At 39.7% G+C, this 21,439-nt stretch overlaps 1 protein-coding gene and 1 long non-coding RNA gene across 8 annotated transcripts in view; one reads left to right on the plus strand and one right to left on the minus strand.

Moving 5' to 3' along the window:
• Window positions 1-2,070, plus strand: part of LOC130283383 (uncharacterized) — a 121,163-nt gene extending 119,093 nt beyond the window's left edge. For both annotated transcript variants that reach the window (XR_008846677.1, XR_008846678.1), the window contains one exon: window positions 1,411-2,070. This is a non-coding gene — a long non-coding RNA (uncharacterized LOC130283383). The remainder of the gene's footprint in view (window positions 1-1,410) is intronic.
• Window positions 1-21,439, minus strand: part of LOC130283381 (alpha-2-macroglobulin-like protein 1) — a 174,365-nt gene that overhangs the window by 76,823 nt on the left and 76,103 nt on the right. For all 6 annotated transcript variants that reach the window (XM_056532786.1, XM_056532784.1, XM_056532790.1 and 3 more), the window contains 2 exons: window positions 6,184-6,247; window positions 2,858-3,003 (listed from right to left, as the gene is read on the minus strand). In XM_056532786.1, coding sequence (XP_056388761.1) covers window positions 2,858-3,003; window positions 6,184-6,247 — 210 coding nt within the window. The remainder of the gene's footprint in view (window positions 1-2,857; window positions 3,004-6,183; window positions 6,248-21,439) is intronic.

Raw genomic sequence — 21,439 nt, forward strand, 5'->3', positions numbered from 1 at the left:
GAGCGGAACAAATACAGGATGCGTGGAAGAATAACCATTTTGCATACATTTATGCGACCTATCCACGAGATATGGGGTACCGTCCACTTAGTGAGATCCGCTCTAATAGAGCGAAATAGTGGAGGATAGTTTGCCGCATATAAAGCTTTAAGGGATGTAGTAAGAGTAACCCCTAGATAGGACAGGCCTTGGGAGGAATCATGAAACCCAAAATTTAATGAAATCAATTGACGTGTCAAAGGTGGGACATTGCAATACATAACCTCCGATTTAGCCACATTCACCTTCAACCCCGACAGCCCAGCAAACCTATCCAAGAGAGTGAGTAAATTAGGTAAAGAAACTAAAGGATTCGTTAACGTCAGGAAAAGGTCATCTGCAAATAGACTAGTTTTATATTCCAGCAAACCCACCACAAGGCCCTTAATGTCAACATTGTCTCTAATAGCAACTGCCAAGGGCTCCATCACGAGCGCAAAAAGCGCAGGTGAGAGGGGGCATCCCTGGCGCGTTCCCCTCCCTATAGATATAGATGAGGGCGAAGTGGAGGGCAGCTTCAAGTAGGCAGTTGGGGCCGAAAAAATGCCACGCAACATGCTAACAAAGGGACCCGAAATGCCAAATTTCGACAGTACCTGAAACAGGTAGGGCCACAAGACCGTATCAAAGGCCTTTTCTATATCTAGCAAAATGAGTAACTTTTTGTTCTAACTTTATGTGATTATAAATTATTATAAAATCTGATATTAATGTTTTCTATAGCTCACTTGTTAGCAGTGCTATGTAGACTGAGACAGAATGAGCAGAGTTAGTTCCTTAATATTAGAGGACAGGAGAGGTAATGACTGTTCTATTATACTGCATAGGCCTAGATATGGCAGGATAATAACAGTTTACACAAAGCAAAGGATCTATATGTACCCCCCTTGGTGTCTGGGGTAGGGCGCTGTATTCTAACTGTAAAGAGATTTATGAGACTCCTATTCATTTCAGCTGTTATAAAAATAATAAAAAATAAACAGCTACAACAATAGTGTTTATTTTCTGTATACTTAAATGGAAATGGAAGAGATGCAGACATTGTAGGGCAGCTTATGAAAGCTAGATACAGATCTTGTGATTAATTTTGAACTCCAAGATCATTCCTTTGGGTTTTAAGGCTTGAAGGGTGTAAATCCAATTTAACTCCCTCCTCTTCAAGTGACTCACCCTGTCCCCCTTCAAGCTTTAAAGCCCAAAGGAATGAACGTGGAGTTCAAAATTAATCACATGATCTGTAATTTATAATTGTCTACGTTAACACACCCAGGACCTTACTCTGTATTCCGGACTGATGTAGAAGTTGGTTTTTGAATTTTAATATTTATTTTTTAAGCACTTTTTCTCACATCTGGTTCTTCTACATTGCAGGGGACGGCGGATTTGTGGGGTGCGTGAAGCCGGATTATACTCTGTTGGGACGAATCGACCGGGCATCGACACCCGTGTCGGCAATCACATCTATTTAGGAACCCTTTTTCTTATGACACCCCTGCTACAACATGTACCTTCACAAATGCAAAGGTGGAACAGTGGATGCACGGACATCACCACAGAGACAAGCGTACTGGGAGGCGTTCCCCGTCAGGTGAGATGGGCGGGGTTATGCCAAGCCAGGTCTCCCGGGATGTGGGGACGGTAACCGCCTTTGCCTTAGCATATTGCAGGAAGACTAGCTCGCCCCAGGTGAGTGTCCCCACTTTCCACGATGCACTAGGATGCCCAGTTCTACCATCACTGACAGCAAAGGAAGACTGCCATCAAGCAAGATGGCGTACTAACATCTAACACCCGCAGTGCGCATGCGCCTGTACACGCCGTGGGTCGTCAAAGCAACATGGGAGTTAACTTCCGGTGTTAGACCGGAAACTTGGCCTGACCGGAACAGATGCCTGTCGAAGCGTTCCACGGAGATGACCCGGTAACACGCAGGCCGCAGCCACCCCCCTGGGACGCAGAAGTATCCAGGACTAATCAATTCACGTATCTAATTACACTTACTGTAAGTCACATACAGTCATGTTTTTAATGCAATTTTACACTTTTATACATTTGCATGATGCCGGCTCCTTATTGGTGTTGATGTGTGTAAATCTGAACCTTGTCATGCAATCTTAATATGCACGATGACTGTATTTTATTGTTTATTGTTTCATTATTGTACTGTAAATGATCACATGTTTCACATTATTTATACTGAGCACTTCCAACCATTTGCTGCTTGACAATGGCTGCGAGAGGCAGCCGAAACGTCGCCTCTGATGAAGGGTGAATAAAAACCACATTTTTTTCACCGAAGTACCTGTGTGCTGCTATTTTGCTTTTTTCTACCTACAAAGCTAGCTATCTACCTGGCTATCTACCTTTCTAGCTACTTAGATAGCTGGCTACCTACCTACCAAGATATTTACCAACTTGGGGGATCGATCTACCTACCTAAGGATGTATTTACCTACCTGCTTATATACCTGCCTATGAGGGGGACTACGTAATAAGTGAACAAACTGCTGTGGGACATACCTACTTTCTCAAACGGGGACCTACTATTCTACACACTTTTACTGTGCAGGACGCATTATGGGGTCTGATATAGCACCTCACCAGGGTTGCCAGGGGCACTAGGTATACAAAAATTTCAGCAGGTACTAAAAGAAAATAAAAGTCGAAGGCCTTGCCAAATTGCTTCCAAATCTCATCCCTCTATTTTCAATTTCTCAATCCACCTCTCATATTGTTTCCTACATTATAGCCAAAGTTATAAGCGAAATATTAATGTCCCAAAATAGTTAATTAAATGCAGTAATGACCGAGGTCCCACCTGGTTTGGAAAACACTTCTCCACATTAAAGAGCAGTCTGTCAGCAGCCACAGATCCATCTTTTAGCAACAGAAATCCCAACATTTTTGGACCTGGTCCAAACATTGACGTGAAGGTGATTGGGATGTTTAAAAATCCTCGAAGTGCTAGGAAAAGATGAATGGGTAAAGTTAGATATGTCATTGGATAGAGTAGACTGAGATTAAAATGGGGAGAAGAAGAGGGGTAAATCTGATAATTTATGGAAGAATATTTCTTGCCTCTTAGGTTGGGTTTTGAAACAGAATGCAGTCAAGGATATTTCTGTAAATGCAGCTACTTTTTTTTCCTTTAAATATCAGATTTCTAGGAAACACTGAGAAATTGTTAAAAGTGTCTCAGCACCTGATCCAAGGGCAACTCATTCAGAGGCTACTTTGGGGCCTTACCCACAAGGATATACCCCAATCGGCTTAGTATCATTCCAACCTCACAAAACCATTATATCTGAGTGCCATATACTGTATCTTAAAGTGCCTCAAAATCCCCCTCTAGCTCCTACCACAATGACCACATGTTACCCCTTACACACGGCCATCCACCCACCAATGAACCACTCACTCTATGGCATCCCAGATGGACAGTGTCCACAAATCCATTCCACAAAGGCATTCAGGTGAACTCCATCGGACCCTAAAAAACTCTGAGGAAGCCACCTCCAGTTCTCTATGCCACCAGACCACCCTTACAGACCACAAAACAACCCACCCCTGGCCCTGTTTAAACTGCCGACTGGCCACGCCTGACACCACACAAGGTACACCACAATGTCAAATAACCAAGATACCTGCAAAGGAAGACAATTCCTCAAGAGGTTCAGCTTAATGTCCCTCATGAATGACCTGGAAGTGCATACCTCAAGATTGTTTCCCCCCAGCATTCATAACCAAAACATCCATGCCCTATCCATCTCCACATAATACTGCACAAAAAGGAGCAAACCCGACCAAAGCAGGCCCCCTTCACCCAGCCACCGCACCTGCACTTCTGCCCTGGAAAACCTCAACTGTTGTCTGTCCCAACGAACGACCCCATGCAAGTCACCCCGCGTATATAAGAGTAGCCTACAATTCACACTAAACAGGGCGCTCCACCTGTAAGACACAATTGGCAAACATGAAAATTTCCATGTAAGAAAACAGCAGTTCACCACATTTCATGGAAATGTCCTTCCATCCATTCCTTTTGGGACAAGGTGATAGATATTACATTTAAGGTCACCGGATATAAATTAGACCACAACCCCCTATCTTTACCTCTTTCTATTTTTACAGAAAATGAGAGAGAGACATCAAAATCTCTTTATTATTGTGTTGTCCTTTTACCCATAAACACTGTATTATTTTCAGACTGTATTATTTTCAAATAGCTGAAAATCAGATCTCAAGGTGCAGACAGAAATACAGAAATAATGAATTATTTAGCCTCTGTGAACTATATCATATAAAAGAATAGGATGTAGCTGGTTTCTCTATAATCACGTGTTTTTATTAATGATAAAAATCATATAAAAAGCATATATATATATATATATATATATATATATATATATATATATATAAAGCTGGAATCTGAGCTGTTTTGCACAGATGTGTGAATAAAAAATCAAGATTGGAGTGCCGCTTCTACCTTCAGTTGTTATATATATATATATATATATATATAATATATATATATTAATTAGCGATAACAATAAAATTGGTCACAAAATCTAAGATAATAGTAATTATTGAACAGTGTGAAATACCACCTTGCTGATCTAAGAGTCAGTTAATCTCAATTAAAATTGCATAAGAATTAATGCCGGCAGTGTGGCTAATAAGGTTGCATTGTGGATGTCTCATTAGTAACAATCTTGGATTGTATATATATCATAGATCCATAGAATAAGTCTTAGTAACAGAAATGCCGCTGAAAAATGTAAGTGGTGTCCGTGCTGTGGGTTCCCACAGGTTGGCACGGGTAGCTCCCGGCCTAGGGAACGTGATACCTGTGATTCCAGAAGGTCAGTGGGGATCGTTGCTAGCAACGGACTTTGCTAGGTTGCGCTGACTGTCTGTGCAGCGTTAAAGCGCAGGCTCTCTCTGCTGCTCAATGGCACGGATTGGCATCCGGCTCGAGGGGACAGAAGTGGGGTAGCTGTGGTAGTGGTAGCACTGATGATCCAAGGCGTCCTTGTGCGGCAGTTAGAACTTGAAGCGCTCAATCACACACAGCGGTGGTCCTGGTTAGCAGAGACTGCAGTGCTTCTGAGGTATGGACCCAAAGGTAGATGAATGCAGAATGGTGGCAATACTGATCAATGTAATAGGGTGTATAATTGAAGACGCATTTCAGGGATTTCACACTGTTCAATAATTACTATTATCTTATATGTTGTGTACAATTTTATCATTTTATCGCATATATATATATATATATATATATATATATATATATATATATATATCTTAATGAATCTGTAGCAAGGGCCCTGCTCGGATTTGAGCTTTTTATATTTATGCTTTTTATATGATTTTTATCATTAAGAAAAACATGTGATTATAGAGAAACCAGCTACATCCTATTCTTTTATAAGATATAGTTCAAAGAGGCTAAATAATTCATTATTTCTGTCTGCACCTTGAGATCTGATTTTCAGCTATTTTCTGATTTTACTGTAACTCAGTATCTCGGTACAGACACTAATTTTAGTGTGCACTTTTCAGTTGACCAATGTCATTACTGTTTCTTTTTATTGTACTTACTGTAAAAGTCATTCTATATATGCATTTTATTTTACCCTCCCCTTATTTTTTTCCCCTTCCTGTGCTTCATTTTGTGGTTTCTTATAATAAAGGTGGTCCGGAGCCACCTAAGCTTTGTAAGCCCCAGGCAGCTGCTTCTCCAGTCATCCAGGCCTCCGCATCAGTGCTTCCTCCTGGACCCAACACAGGGGATCATCTTTCCGCCATGACAAAAGAAAACAACAACACAACATCACAACAGGAAACCCAAAACCAAAAAAAGGGCAGGCAACTCTTTCCCTGCACTTTCCCACTGACCACCGTCTGGCCCACATCCCCTAAACACCTTCCCTACCGGCCACCCCCCAAACCCTTAATCTAACTCTGCTCAATTCCGCTGCTTTACCCCTTACTCCACTACCTGCCTACACTCTATACCGCCTCCTGTCATGTGGCCCCTCCGCTCCACAATTATGCGTTTTCTTTTCTCTTGACCCTTTTTTATTCTACAATAGTATTGGCCCAACACCCTTTATATGATAATTTTCTGTCTGCACTTACAGGCCTCTGTGCGCAAAACAATTGTTTGTTGTCCATTTAGAATGATCCCATCTTTACCTATAACCTGTAAGACAAAAACATAACATTAGATGTGTATAGAACAATTTTTACTTGTTGTAGCATTTATATAATTTTTTTTTTTTATTTGGGGGGGGGGGGGGGGGGGGGGATTTCCCCGGTGCAGTCTTATTAGAGTTGTTCCCAACTGGGTGCTGTGGCATTCTTTCTGGCAAGCTGATGACAGGACATGCTAGGATACCTGTGGTTTAGCACCACAACTGGTGTCTTAGATCACCCAGGCTTTCACATCTCTAGGCCGCAGGAAGTGCAATTTTTTTTCAAGCAGTATTACGGGGGATCCTATCCACAGGAAGCAAACCATGTTGTACCTACAAGGGGGCAAACAATCTTTGGGGGGTCTCACTTACAGGGAGCAAACTACCTTAAAGGGGACAAACTACCTACAGGGAGTACTACGTACAAGTGTCAAAATACCTTCAGGTGGGTCCTACCCACATGGGGCCAACTACCTTCACGGGAGTCCTACTAGGGGGGGCAAACTTCCTACAGGTGGGTTTTACCTATTGGGGACAAACTACCTAAACAGGGCTCTTTCTAGTAATTTCTAAAATTTTCTAAATAACAAGAATGCTTCCAAAAAAACTGAAAAACCATGGATACATAGTTGTAACCTTTAAGGTATGGAACTTTGCAGTAGATCTGTATTGTCTCAAAACAAGATGTTTCGAGGAGAAAACTCTCCATCCTCAGGTAAAAGACAAGACTAACAGCACAATTTGTGCTGGGTCCTTAAATACGTTCAGGAAATTATCAAAGAAAGGGCGCCAACTTTACTTATTAGTCCGCCCCTTAACACAGGCAACATATCATGTAAACCATGTGACCCTATAAAAAAAGACCATATGACAAAATAATATCTAGTGAAGTGTACTAAACCAATCTTTTTCGTTTGCCACGTCGCATGAAGACGGTATTATGTTCTTTTCACATTGCAGTTGGGTTCACGTTTTGCACGTTTTATCTACGACAACTTGCGACTGGGGTCTGGCATCTCAACCTGTTATAAGTTTTGGGTCTTCACACAACCCAATGAGGTGAGAACCTTCCTATTGTGCACGGACAATCTTATATTATACATTGTCATCCTATTAGGTGCTCTGCCTTTTTCTTTTCTACTTGAGTTTTTTTTTTGTTTGTTTTTTAAGGAAAGTAACACTTAAAACATGTGTGTCAAAAATCAGTGCATGGTGCAAGTTTTTAGCCATATTAAGTGTTATTTATAAAAATGTTATTTTGCATGTTGCCTTTTGGCTCCCTGGGAGCTGCCTGAGAACACTTTAGACCTCTGTGTCTTCTTTTCTTCAACACATGGGCCCAGATTTATCAAACTGTGTGAGAGAAAAAGTAGAGAGATTTTTCCTCAACAACCAATCACAGCTCTGGTAAAGTGAAAGCTGAACTGTGATTGTTTGCTATGGGAAAATCTCTCCACTTTTTCTCTCACACTGTTTGATAAATGTGGGCCATTATAATACCGCTTCTATATACAAGAATATAACTACTATAATACTTCCTCCTATATTCAAGAATATAACTACTATATTACTGCCTCCTATATACAAGAATATACCTACTATAATACTGATCCTATGTACAACAATATAACTACTATATTACTGCCTCCTATATACAAGAATATACCTACTATAATACTGCTCCTATATATACAAAAATATAACTACTATAATGCTGCTCCTACGTACAATATTAGAACGACTATAATACTGCTCCTATGTACAAGAATATAACTACTATAATACTGCTCTTATATACAAGAATATAACTACTATAATACTGCTCCTATGTACAAGAATATAACTACTCTAATACTGCTCCTATATACAATAATATAACTACTATAATACTGCTCCTACGTACAATATTATAATGACTATAATACTGCTCCTATGTACAAGAATATAACTACTCTAATACTGCTCCTATATACAATAATATAACTACTATAATACTGCCTCCTATGTGCAAGAATGTAACTAATATAATATTGCCCCCTATGTGCAAGAATATAAATACTATAATACTGCTCCTATATACAAGAATATAACTACCATATTACTGCTCCTATATACAAAAATGCAACTACTATAATACTGCCTCCTATGTGCAAGAATGTAACTACTATAATACTGCCCCCTATGTGCAAGAATATAACTACTATAATACTGCTCCTATATACAAGAATATAACTACTATAATACTGCTCTTATATATGCACAAGAATATAACTACTATAATTCTGCTCCTATGAACAAGAATATAACTACTATAATACTGATGAAGAAATAGATGGTCCAGCGCAGGATAACGTGCAATAAAAGCCAACATTTATTGTAGATTCAAGCCATAGGATAGCAGGACACAGGGTTGCGCGTTTCAGACGGAAAAACCAGCCTTACTCATACAAAGATACAAAAGAAATGGCCATTCCTTTATGGGAAGTGGTGGAAGGAAACTCCCAGGTGAACACCTGGTGTAATCATGCCCACCAGATCCCACAGTGGAAATACAAAAGCATGTGTATACAATTCAGAAATAGACACAATATAAAATACTAACATAGTTACAAAAAACACTTTTTAGAATATAACTATAAAAATTGATATAATAATAGTTATAGTAATGGCCTGGACTGGTTAAAGGCATATATATGTACATGTATAACAAAGGGTATAAATTCCCAAATAAGAAAAAATAAATTATATAAGTATATATAATATATGCAAAGGTATATAAATGTGAATTACAATAACCATAAAACCATAAAAAGGAGAGGCATTGAAAACCGTAAGGTCGCAATCGTAGACAGGGGTACCATCAATTATTGTAATTCCTATTTATAATAAAATTTTATCAATATTAGTAATGTAAAATCACATCCTGTCTACGATTAAGACCCCTAGGAATTCTACAGTCTAATTCCATAATCCAGTATACCTCGCGATCTAGCAATTTTTGCCTGAAATTGCCCCTTCTTTTGGGTGGAATAACCCTTTCAATTCCACATAGGACCATAGAAGAATAATCTCCCTGGTGTACCCGGGCACAATGTTGGGTCACCATTGATGTATGTCGGGAGTTAAAATGAGCAATATCTGAAATATGCTTCCCGGTCCTAGTTTTGAGAGAATTGGAGGTACATCCAACATACTGGAGTTTACAGGTAGTACAGGAGAACATGTAGATAACATGCATAGTGTTGCAATTCATGTATTGTTGTATTTTGCATTTTTTTTCCGGTAGAATAGGAGCTGAATTCAACAACATTATGCATGAATTTGCAACAAATGCATACTTTGTGCCCACACTTATATGAGCCCTTGGTAGTTAGCCATGTTTGTACAGTAGACCTGGTACTTGTAAAAAGACTTGGGGATAATTTTTGTCCCAGAGTGGGAGCTTTTCTAGAAACACATCTATAGCCTGAGTCCATAATGGAACTGTATAATGGATCACCTGTAATAATAGGCATATATTTGTGGACTAGGCGACAGATGGTACTATAATCACTACTGTATTGGGTAACAAACATAACTGGCTTTCTATTCTACCGGAAAAAAATACAAAATACAACAATACATGAATTGCAACACTATGCATGTTATCTACATGTTCTCCTGTACTACCTGTAAACTCCAGTATGTTCATTGCTTCATTGCTACTCTGGTGTTGGTTCACACGGTGCTGTGCGACAGGCGTCTGGTTGGAAGGGTGAGCTGAGTTATCCTATAGTCTCCTACTATAATACTGCTCCTATATACAAGAAGATAACTACTATAATACTGCTCCTATATACAAGAATATAACTACTATAATACTTCTCCGATATACAAGAATATAACTACTATAATACTGCTCCTATATACAAGAATATAACTACTATAATACTGCTCCTATATACAAGAATATAACTACTATAATACTGCTCCTATGTACAAGAATATAACTACTATAATACTGCTCCTATGTACAAGAATATAACTACTATAATACTGCTCCTATGTACAAGAATATAACTACTATAATACTGCTCCTATATACAAGAATATAACTACTATAATACTGCTCCTATATACAAGAATATAACTGCTATAATACTGCCTCCTATATACAAGAATATAACTACTATAATACTGCTCCTATATACAAGAATATAACTGCTATAATACTGCCCCGTGTACAAGAATATAACTACTATAATACTGCTCCTATATACAAGAACATAACTACTATAAACCACAGTAGACAAATGGTGGCACAGCTTCCCGATTTTGTACTTGAGACAAATGTAAAATCCACTTCAGGGGAGGCAGTTCAGTATAAATGCAATACCAAGGGGTGCAGATTATAACTGGATTACAGGTAATAATACACGGTGAAAGGCAGGAAAGAAAATCGCACTCACCCTCTGTAGTTGCAATGATGAGGTTTTATTTTTCCAAGATGTTCATTGGGAAAAGAAAGGCATGAGGTGTGGAGGGTTCCGAGACAAACAACAAGTTTCACACCTGAACGGTGCTTCCTCTGGTTCTCAAACCCTCCACACCTCATGCCTTTCTTTTCCCAATGAACATCTTGGAAAATAAAACCTCATCATTGCAACTACAGAGGGCGAGTGCGATTTTCTTTCCTGCCTTTCACCGTGCATATAACTACTATAATACTGCCTCCTATGTACAATAATATAACTACTATAATACTGTTCCCTATATACAAGAATATACCTACTATAATATTGCTCCTATATACAAGAATATAACTACTATAATAATGCTCCTATATACAAGAATATAACTACTATAATACTGTCTCCTATATACAAGAATATAACTACTATAATACTGCTCCTATATACAAGAATATACCTACTATAATACTGCCTCCTATATACAAGAATATAACTACTATAATACTGCCCCCTATATACAAGAATATAACTACTATAATACTGCCCCCTATATACAAGAATATAACTACTATAATACTGCCTCCTATATACAAGAATATAACTACTCTCATACTGCTCCTATGTACAAGAATATAACTACTATAATACTGCTCCTATATACAAGAATATAACTACTATAATACTGCTCCTAGATACAAGAATATAACTACTATAATACTGCTCCTATATGCAAGAATATAACTACTATAATACTGCCTCCTATATACAAGAATATAACTACTATAATACTGCCTCCTATATACAAGAATATAACTACTGTAATACTGCCCCCTATGTGTAAGAATATAACTACTATAATACTGTCTCCTATATACAAGAATATAACTACTATAATACTGCTCCTATATACAAGAATATAACTACTATAATACTGCTCCTATATACAAGAATATAGCTACTATAATGATCTTTTTATTTAAAACTTGCAACAAAATATTACAATATATTTACAATAAAATTATAAAAAAAGTAAATAAAGTTTCCTCACTGATATTTTAAACACTAAACAAAACATAACATAACTATTCCTCCACTTCACATTATATCGGTTACTTAAATCTCAGCCTCATCCAGATCCCTTAGGCTTCTTAGTTTTTTTCTTACTTGCCCTGCTGTGGCTTGTAGTGCCCCATCTCTTGGTGGACACTAAGGGTCCAGGAACATCTTCTTTAAGTTCATCATCAGGGAAGGTTGAGGGGACCTGCTCCATTGTTGTATCTGTATCTTCTTCCCCCAGCACACTATAACGCCCGAATGTTATCTCCACTGATGGACGTGCGGCTGATCTCGCTGCAGACATGACTTTTCTGAATGTAGCTGCTCCAGTGTCTTGCCATTTTACAAACTGGTACCTGTTCTCCTCTACACTGGTCCCTGTGATCAGGTCAGATGGTTCTGGACTAGGACTAGACGATTGAGGGATTTAGTGAGATTTGTTTGACACTTCACTTATTGGATCATCTCTTACTTCAGTGGCTGGTGAGGTTTCTACTGCAGCATCCATATGGGTTACATTTTGCTCTGCAGTGGCTGCTGGTACTTGTAGTTCAGGATTCATGGATACTTCAGACTCTGCAGTGGCTGGTGATTCTTTTTCTGCTGCATCCAGAGTTGTTACACAAGGCTCTTCACTGTCTGCTGGTACTTGTAGTGCCACTGTTATCACTGGTTTTGTAACAAGGTTTCTGGTACTCTGATGAACATCTGCAGGTGGACGGGCAGTTTCTGGCACTATATCCACACACGTGGGGATGTCCTCCTGTTCTTCCTCCATGGCCTCTGTGAGGGTCTCACCACATTTATTATGTTCTGCATGTGGACACCCTCTGGAAGTGTTCCCCCGGTCCTGAGCACAGGTTACAGATCACTGGTCCAGTACAGTCATCCTTTACATGGTCGAACTGTCCACATAGAGAGCACTTGACCCGGGAGAAGTTAATAGCGAGATGGCGGCCCCCACATCTATGGCACAGACGGGGCTGACCAAGATAGAAACATATCCCCCGCTCTGAGCCCAGGTAGAAGGAGTGCGGCAGGTGTCTGGTCATATTGTTCTGCTGAAGTAGTTGGATCTTCACAGTATATCCTCCATTCCAGATGTCCTCCTCATCATAGATCTTGGCTGGTTCACTCTTCACCACACACTGTCTGCTCAGCCAGAGCATCAGATCCGCCAGAGCCACCACCTCAGACTGGAACAAGATGGAGACCGTCACTACCTGGGGCTTAGACAGCTGGATCACCTGCCGGTTCTCCCAGATCTTGTGTCCTTTGGTGTCATTACTGCAGCTTAAAACTGACATCATAGATGCGGCTGGAGGGGATGTGGATCAGGGCAAACACCTCAGAGGCCTCAAAACTCATGAACTCCTTTACTAATACTTTCCCAATAAATAGTCTGGAGGGGATGGATTCCTCTGGACCTGTATATCGGATCCTGACCTCATTTTTCCTCTGTGGTGTGGGGTTAGCTGATCCTGCAACATTAGAGAACAGTCTCCTGTACTGAGGTCTGTCAGCAGGGGGCGCAGTCCTGGGCCTCTCCTCAGCTGCACCTGGATGTCCTGCACCTGTGTGAACTGCTGATTGCTCTGCATCCTTCATTCCATTCACTGACATTGTGCACAGCTCTACACCTTGCTCTCCATTCACTGCAGGTGGCTGATTGCTATGTACATTATCTGCTGCAGTCTGAATAGCTGGCTCCAGTATTTGTTGGGGCTCACATACAGCAGTATCATATACAAAGTCCGTACATGAAGCACTTTCTTGCACAGCAGCACCATTTGCAGTGCCATTAGAGTCCATAGCAATTAACCCCTTGTTGGCTGGCTCAAAATCCTCTGCAGTATCACCAGCGCTCTCAGACCCCTCACATGTTATATCTGGGTGCAGTGACCCCTTAGTATCTGCACCCCCATGTCTTATGGGTTTTTCCTGCTCCACAATGTCTGTTTTTGCAATGTTTTCTCTCCTCCTCCCACTCTGGGCTCTGGTCTCCCTCTTTCTTTCTTTCCCCCAGTTTTGCACTTTGGGCACCATCTTTGTGCCCCCCTCCAGCCTCTCCTGCAGTATGGTGCGCTCCCGTATACAATCATCCAGCCGCTCACATTTCATCAGCTTTATTTTAGGATCAGTCTCCTTCTTAATTTTATCTCTTAGCTTACAAATCTGCATTTCCATCTTAAACAAACTTTTCTTGGTCACTTTTGTCCTCAATCCAGTAACATTACAAGATTCAGATGACTCACCAGCCACCATCTCCAAATCTTCACCAGCTCCATGCTGCAGGCCGCACTGCAAACCTGGGCCTCTCCCAGGATCCTCTGCCTAGCTTCCATCCCCACCTCCTGGGTCAGAAGCCATGCCTCCTCCCCACAGGGAGCTCACCAGCACACATCTATCCTCTCCTATATACAAGAATATAACTACTATAATACTGCCTCCTATGTGCAAGAATATAACTACTATAATACAGCTCCTATGTACGAGAATATAACTACTATAATACTGCTCCTATATACAAGAATATAGCTACTATAATACTGCCCCATCTACAAGAATATAACTACTATAATACTGCTCCTATATACAAGAATATAACTACTATAATACTGCTCCTATATACAAGAATATAACTACTATAATACTGCTCCAATATACAAGAATATAACTACTATAGTACTGCCCCCTATGTACTAGAATATAACTACTATAATACTGCCTCCTATATACAAGAATATAACTACTATAATACTGCTCCTATATACAAGAATATAACTACTATAATACTGCCCCCTATATACAAGAATATAACTACTATAATACTGCTCCTATATACAAGAATATAACTACTATAATACTGCTCCTATATACAAGAATATAACTACTATAATACTGCCTCCTATATACAAGAATATAACTACTATAATACTGCCTCCTATGTACAAGAATATAACTACTATAATACTGCTCCTATATACAAGAATATAACTACTATATGACTGCCCCCTATGTACAAGAATATAACTACTATAATACTGCCTCCTATATACAAGAATATAACTACTATAATACTGCTCCTATGTACAAGAATATAACTACTATATGGCTGGAATTTCACTTTTTCTTTGGAGGGGGAAACACCAAAAAAACGCCAATTCTGCCGTATGGCGTTTTTTCAGCCAAAAAACACTGCGGCCAGATGTTAGCTGTAAATCAATGAAAAAACGCAAAATTCTTTTTCCACTTTGCGTTTTTCAGTTTGGCATCTTTTTCACTCTTTGTCAGCAAAATCACAGCATGTTGAGCCTATGGCATTTTTTCCCCCTGAAATCGTGGCGTTTTTATCCCATAGTATCCTATGGGAGTAAAAAAAATGGAAAGAAAAACACCATGTGGGTTTTAAGTTTAGTTTTTGCAGGCAGTTTTTATTCTTTTTGGACTTTAGCGATCCAAAAAAGTGATGGAGATACCTTTTTTTTAATAAAATTTCATAGGGTACCATTAAAAAATAAATAAAAAAAGATGGTGATAGTGATGGAAAAATTTGTATGTTTGTATTTATTTGGGCAGGCAGGGAACTAAGAATGTAGCTGACAATAATAAAAATGTAGTGTGTGTGTGTGTGTGTGTGTGTGTATGTGTGTGTTTTTTTTTTTTTTTTTAGGTAGTACTACTACTCCCAGCATGGAACATACTGTTCCATGATGGGAGTAGTAATACCTGTACTAATTGACAGATCGCCCCGCGTCTGTTGCAATCCTTCTGTATAATTTATAGATGCGTCTGGCCGCTCCTCTATGGTCCCTTCCACTGCCGTATATATATATACATATATATATATATATATATATATATATATATATATATATATATACTTATTTATATTTCCAACAGAGAGCTGTGATTGGCCAGATGGTTCCAGCCAACTCTCTGAGGGAAATATGAATAGGTGTATATATAAGTCAGTGCAGGTGACCATAGAAGAGTGGACGGCCGCCTTTATACATTATACAGGAGGATCACAGCGGGTGTCAGGAGTGACACCCACTGTGATCTTTCCTTAACTGCAGGTACTACTGCTCCCAACATGAAGCACACTCTGCTCCATGCTTGGAGTTGTAGTACCTGCATTTGTAGACAGATTGCAATAGGTGTCAGAAGTTACACTTGCTGTGATCTGTTTATTAATTCAGGTGCTACAGCTCCCAACATGGAGCAGAGTGTGATCCATGTTGGGAGCAGTAGTACCTGCAATTAAGGTCAGATAACAGTGGGTGTCACTCCTGACACCTGATGCGATCGTCCCATCTATTGCAGAGATGTGGAGCGGCTTTCTCCTTCGCTCCGCCTCTCTGCACTATACTCTGGCTGGCCAGTGATATGAATAGAACATCACTCATTCATATTTCCCTCTGAGAGCGGGGATTGGCTGTAACCATCCGGCCAATCCCCACTCTGGGCGGGAAATATGAATGAGTGAGGTTCTATGCACATCACTGGCCGGCCCGGAGTATAGTGCAGAGATGCGAGCGCTGTATAGAGCCGCTCCGCATCTCTGCTATAATATGGACAATCAGATTGGGTGTCAGGAATGACACCCGGGGCGATATGTCTATTTGCACAGGTACTACTACTCCCATCATGGAACAGTCTGTTCCATGCTGGGAGTAGAAGTACTACCTAAAAATTAAAAAAAATTTAAAAAGAGAGAAAAAAAGTGAAACACAGACTCTATTAAAAATGAATAAAAATTTTGTTATAAAAAAATATATATTTTGTAAAATAATTTTTTTCCCGTCCCTACTGCATTTTTTTTTCTGTACCCAATAAATTTTGAAAGAAAAAAAAAAAAAAACGCCAAAGTGGCCGAAAATGCAGCCTCCACTTAAATGCAGGAAATTGTACTGGCATTTTTTCTGGCGTTTTTTTCTGTGAAAAACACACAGGAAAAAAGAAACAAGTGGAATCATAGCCTATTACTGTCTCCTATGCACAAGAATTTAACTACAATAATACTGCTTCTATGTACAAGAATATAACTATTTTAATACTGCCCCATATATACAAGAATATACAGTCATGGCTGTAAATGTTGGCACCCTGAGGATTACTATACACGTTTACGTATTGGAACTAAACAAAAAAAGGGAGGAAAAAAAGCAAATTGGACATAATGTCACACCAAACTCCAAAAATGGGCTGGACGAAATAATTGCCAGCCTTTCAAAATTGTGGAACAATAAGATTGTTTCAAGCATGTGATGCTCCTTTAAACTCACCTGAAAGCAGATAAAAAGAAGAGAAGTTCACTTAGTCTTTACATTGTGTGTCTGTGTGTGCCACACTAAGCATGAACAGAAAGAGGAGAAAAGAATGGTCTGAGGACTTGAGAACCAAAATTGTGGAAAAATATCAACAATCTCAAGGTTACAAGTCCATCTCCAGAGATCTAGATTTGCCTTTGTCTACAGCGCGCAACATTGTCAAGAAGTTTGCAACCCATGGCACTGTAGCTAATTTCCCTGGGTGTGGACGAAAGAGAAAAATAGATGAAAGGTGTCAATGCAGGATAGTCTGGATGGTGGATAAGCAGCCCCAAACTAGTTCCAAAGATATTCAAGCTATCCTGCAGGCTTAGGGAGCATCAGTGTCAGTGAGAACTATCCGTTGACATATGAAATGAAATGTTATGGCAGGAGACCCAGGAGGACCCCACTGCTGACACAGAGACATAAAAAAGCAAGACTACATTTTGCCAAAATGAACTTGAGTAAGCCAAAATCCTTCTGGCTTTTTGGTAAAGCACATCATTCTACTGTTTACCGAAAATGGAATGAGGCCTACAAAGAAAAAGAACACAGTACCTACTGTGAGATATGGTGGAGGTTCAATGATGTTTTGGGGTTGTTTTGCTGCCTCTGGCACTGGGTGACTTGAATGTGTACAATGCATCATGAAATCTGAGGATTACCATTGGATTTTTGGTCGCACTGTACAGCCCAGTGTCAGAAAGCTGGGTTTGCTTCCGAGATCTTGGGTCTTCCAGCAGGACAATGACCCCAAACATATGTCAAAAAGCCCCCAGAAATGGATGGCAACAAAGCGCTGGAGTTCTGAAGTGGCCATCAATGGGTCCAGATCTAAATCCCATTGAACCCCTGTGGAGAGATCTTAAAATTGCTGTTGGGAAAAGGCGCCCTTCCAATAAGAGAGACCTGGAGCAGTTTGCAAAGGTAGAGTGGTACAACATTCCGGCTGAGAGGTGTAAGAAGCTTATTGATGGTTATAGGAAGCCACTGATTTCAGTTATTTTTTTCAAAGGGTGTACAACCAAATATTAAATTAAGGGTGCCAATAATTTTGTCCAACCCATTTTTGGAGTTTGGAGTGACATTATGTCCAATTTCTTTTCCTCCCTTTTTGGTTTAGTTCCAATACACACAAAGGGAAAAACATGCGTATAGCAAAACATGTGTTACTGCAATCCTTTTCTGTGAAAAATACTTCATTTTCTTGAAAAATTTAAGGGGTGCCAACATTTACGGCCATGACTGTAACTACTATAATGCTGCTCCTATGTACAAGAATTTAACTACTATAATACTGCCTCCTATTTACAAGAATATAACTACTATAATACTGCTCCTATATACAAGAATATAACTACTATAATACTGCTCCTATTTACAAGAATATAACTACTATAATACTGCTCCGATATACAAGAATATAACTACTATGATGTGCACCGGAGGAGAAGAGAGAGACCGCACCACTACTCGCATGCTGTATCCAGGAGTGTGATCACTGATAGGGAGGGTAGTAGTACGTGGACAATAGAGGTGCCATATGAAGCAAGAAAAAACAATGTCCATACATGCAGCGAGTAGAGAAATGATGCTTCAGTATTCACCAATTTTGATGCATTCCTTTATTTCCACAACATCGCAAAAACAGCTGGCCAGTGGTGGGGAGGGTAGGAGAAGACGCCACAACAGGAGCTGCGGTGGTAAAGGCAACTAATTTCACAGCTAAACTGCTTCCTCCGGCCTTCTGAAGGTCCGAGGAAGCGGTTTAGCTGCGAGACTAATTGCCTTTACCACCGCAGTTCTGGATGCGGCATCTTCTCCTACCCTCCCCACCACCGGCCAGCTGTTTTTGCGATGTTGTGGAAATAAAGGAATGCATCAAAATAGGTGAGTGCAGAAGCACCATTTCTCTACTTACTGTATAACTACTATAATACTGCTCCTATGTACAAGAATGAAACTACTATAATACTGCCCCCTATGTACTAGAATATAACTAATACGATACTGCTCCTACATACAAGAATATAACTACTATAATACCGCCTCCTATATACAAGAATATAACTACTATAATATAGCAAAAAGAAAAAGTAGGGATGTCACTCACCAGGATACTGTGCAAGATTCTTTCATTTTCGACGGTGCAGTAACATGGAGCACGGACGCTACAGGTAGGACTAGCTCATCAGTGAAAGACTGGGTTACAGCTGTTGCACATGCGTATCACGCTTCTTCAGACCCTACCTGTTTCGTAGTGCATCACCATTAAGAATCCTCCTCCAGGTGACGCACACTGGACAGATTAAAAACATTAAATTTCATAATAAAAACAACAAAAATGCAAAGGACAAACTGCAGGTAACATGTCAAAATAGACAGGATTTAATTTAACATTCAAAAAACATAAAAGTACTTGTGATAATGTTCCCATATTAGTATAGATAATATTCTTATAATTATAAAAATACACTGTAGTCGACTCTCTCATTCAACCCTAGGCTGCCCGCAGCATTGAGTTTTATTATCCATTTTGCTTCCATTTGTAATAAAAGCTTCTTTTTATCAGTATTTTCTTTGCTGCGGACAACCTCGAGTCCCTGGAAGAATAAATCGCTGCAGTTTCCACCATGCTTCATTTTCATGTGCTCGATAAAACGCGGTGCACCTTTTTTGGTTCTAACAGAATAAACATGTTCCCTAAAACGTGTGTTTAAAGTGCGTTTTGTGCTACCGATATAGGCCCAGATTTATCAAGCTGTGTGAGAGAAAAAGTGGAGAGATTTTTCCACAGCAACCAATCACAGCTCAGCTAACGAGCTGTGGTAAAGTGAAAGCTGAGCTGTGATTGGTTGCTATGGGAAAATCTCTCCACTTTTTCTCTCACACAGTTTGATAAATCTGGGCCATAGAATCTACCACATGAACAGGTCATGGCATAAACAACCCATTGGGTTCTACAGGTGATCAAGGTGTTAATATGAATAACTTCACCTCCAATATGGGTGATTTTGCCAATTTTCAAGTTAGAACACCAAATGCATGTACCACATTTTTGGTTACCTGTGGGGCCAGATCTTGTGAGCCAGTCAATGGTTTTCGATTTGAAACAGAAGTTGCTACTAGTAACCACATCTCTAAGATTTTTGCTACGTGTAAATGCTATGAGAGGTCTGTCATGTACTAATTTACCTAATTCTACATCCTTTTTGACCAGAGACCAGTTATTATGTACTGCCCTTTTAATGATTTTTTCCAGGGGACTGAACTTGAAGGAAAAAGAAAATCTCGGTAAGACGTTCTGGAAAGGTTTTTCTTTTGCTTTTCTTCTTCTATTTGACAAAAGTAGATGATTCCTATTTTGTTCGAAAGCTCTATTTAAAGCTGTATCTAGAATTTCTTCAGGGTAGCCCCGTACCAGTAATCTCTGCCTCAGTTCTCTAGCCTTCACCAAAAACCTTTTATCTGAATCATTAATACGTCTAAGATGTAGAAACTGTCCATATGGCAATGCCGTTTTGATATGTTGGGGATGATAGCTCGAGAACTGGAGCAGAGAATTAGAGGCCGTGGGCTTCCTGTATCCAGACGTCCGAAGTTCACCTTCTTCCACCTCAATCAGAACATCCAAGAATTCCAGCTTTTTAGGATCAATTTTATGGGTGAATCTAAGGTTCATTTCATTTGTTACATTAAGAAATTCTACAAAATCCCTGAAGTCTGTCTCGGTGCCATCCCAGGCGATGAACACGTCATCAACAAATCTGAGATAGCATCGGACGGACTTCAGGAAGGGATTCTCAGTTGTAAAAATATACTTTTGTTCAAAAGAAGCAACATAAAGATTGGCAGATGTGCAAGCCACGGGGGTGCCTATGGCCACACCCCCTATTTGTCTATACCAAATTTCATCAAACAGGAAAGCATTATTTTTTCATACAAATGCTAGGGACTCACATATGAAGTGAATTACGTTTTCAGATTTTCCAGAGTGGGAAAGAATTTCTCTAATGCAATCCACACCTTTCTCTTGTGGAATGCTAATGTATAAATTTTCTATGTCTATAGTAGCCAATAACATTTTCTGACCACGCTAAATCCTGCAAAAATAAAAGAAATTGGTTCATATCCTTCACCAGCGATGGCACTTCCTGCAAAAGGGGTCGCAGTAACCATTCCAAATACTTGGAAAGAGGTTCTGTGACTGAGCCCCTCCCCGAGACAATGGGTCTACCGGGGGGGGGGGGGGGGGGGGGGGGACAAAAGGGTCTTGTGAACCTTTGGCAGGAAGTACCATCGCTGGCTTGAAGGAAAAAAAGGTATCAATTTTTCGGCTCTTTTTTTAGAAGGTACATTATTTTCTACTTCTATTCTT

Source organism: Hyla sarda, chromosome 7, assembly GCF_029499605.1.
Source record: "Hyla sarda isolate aHylSar1 chromosome 7, aHylSar1.hap1, whole genome shotgun sequence".
NCBI lineage: Eukaryota > Metazoa > Chordata > Amphibia > Anura > Hylidae > Hyla > Hyla sarda.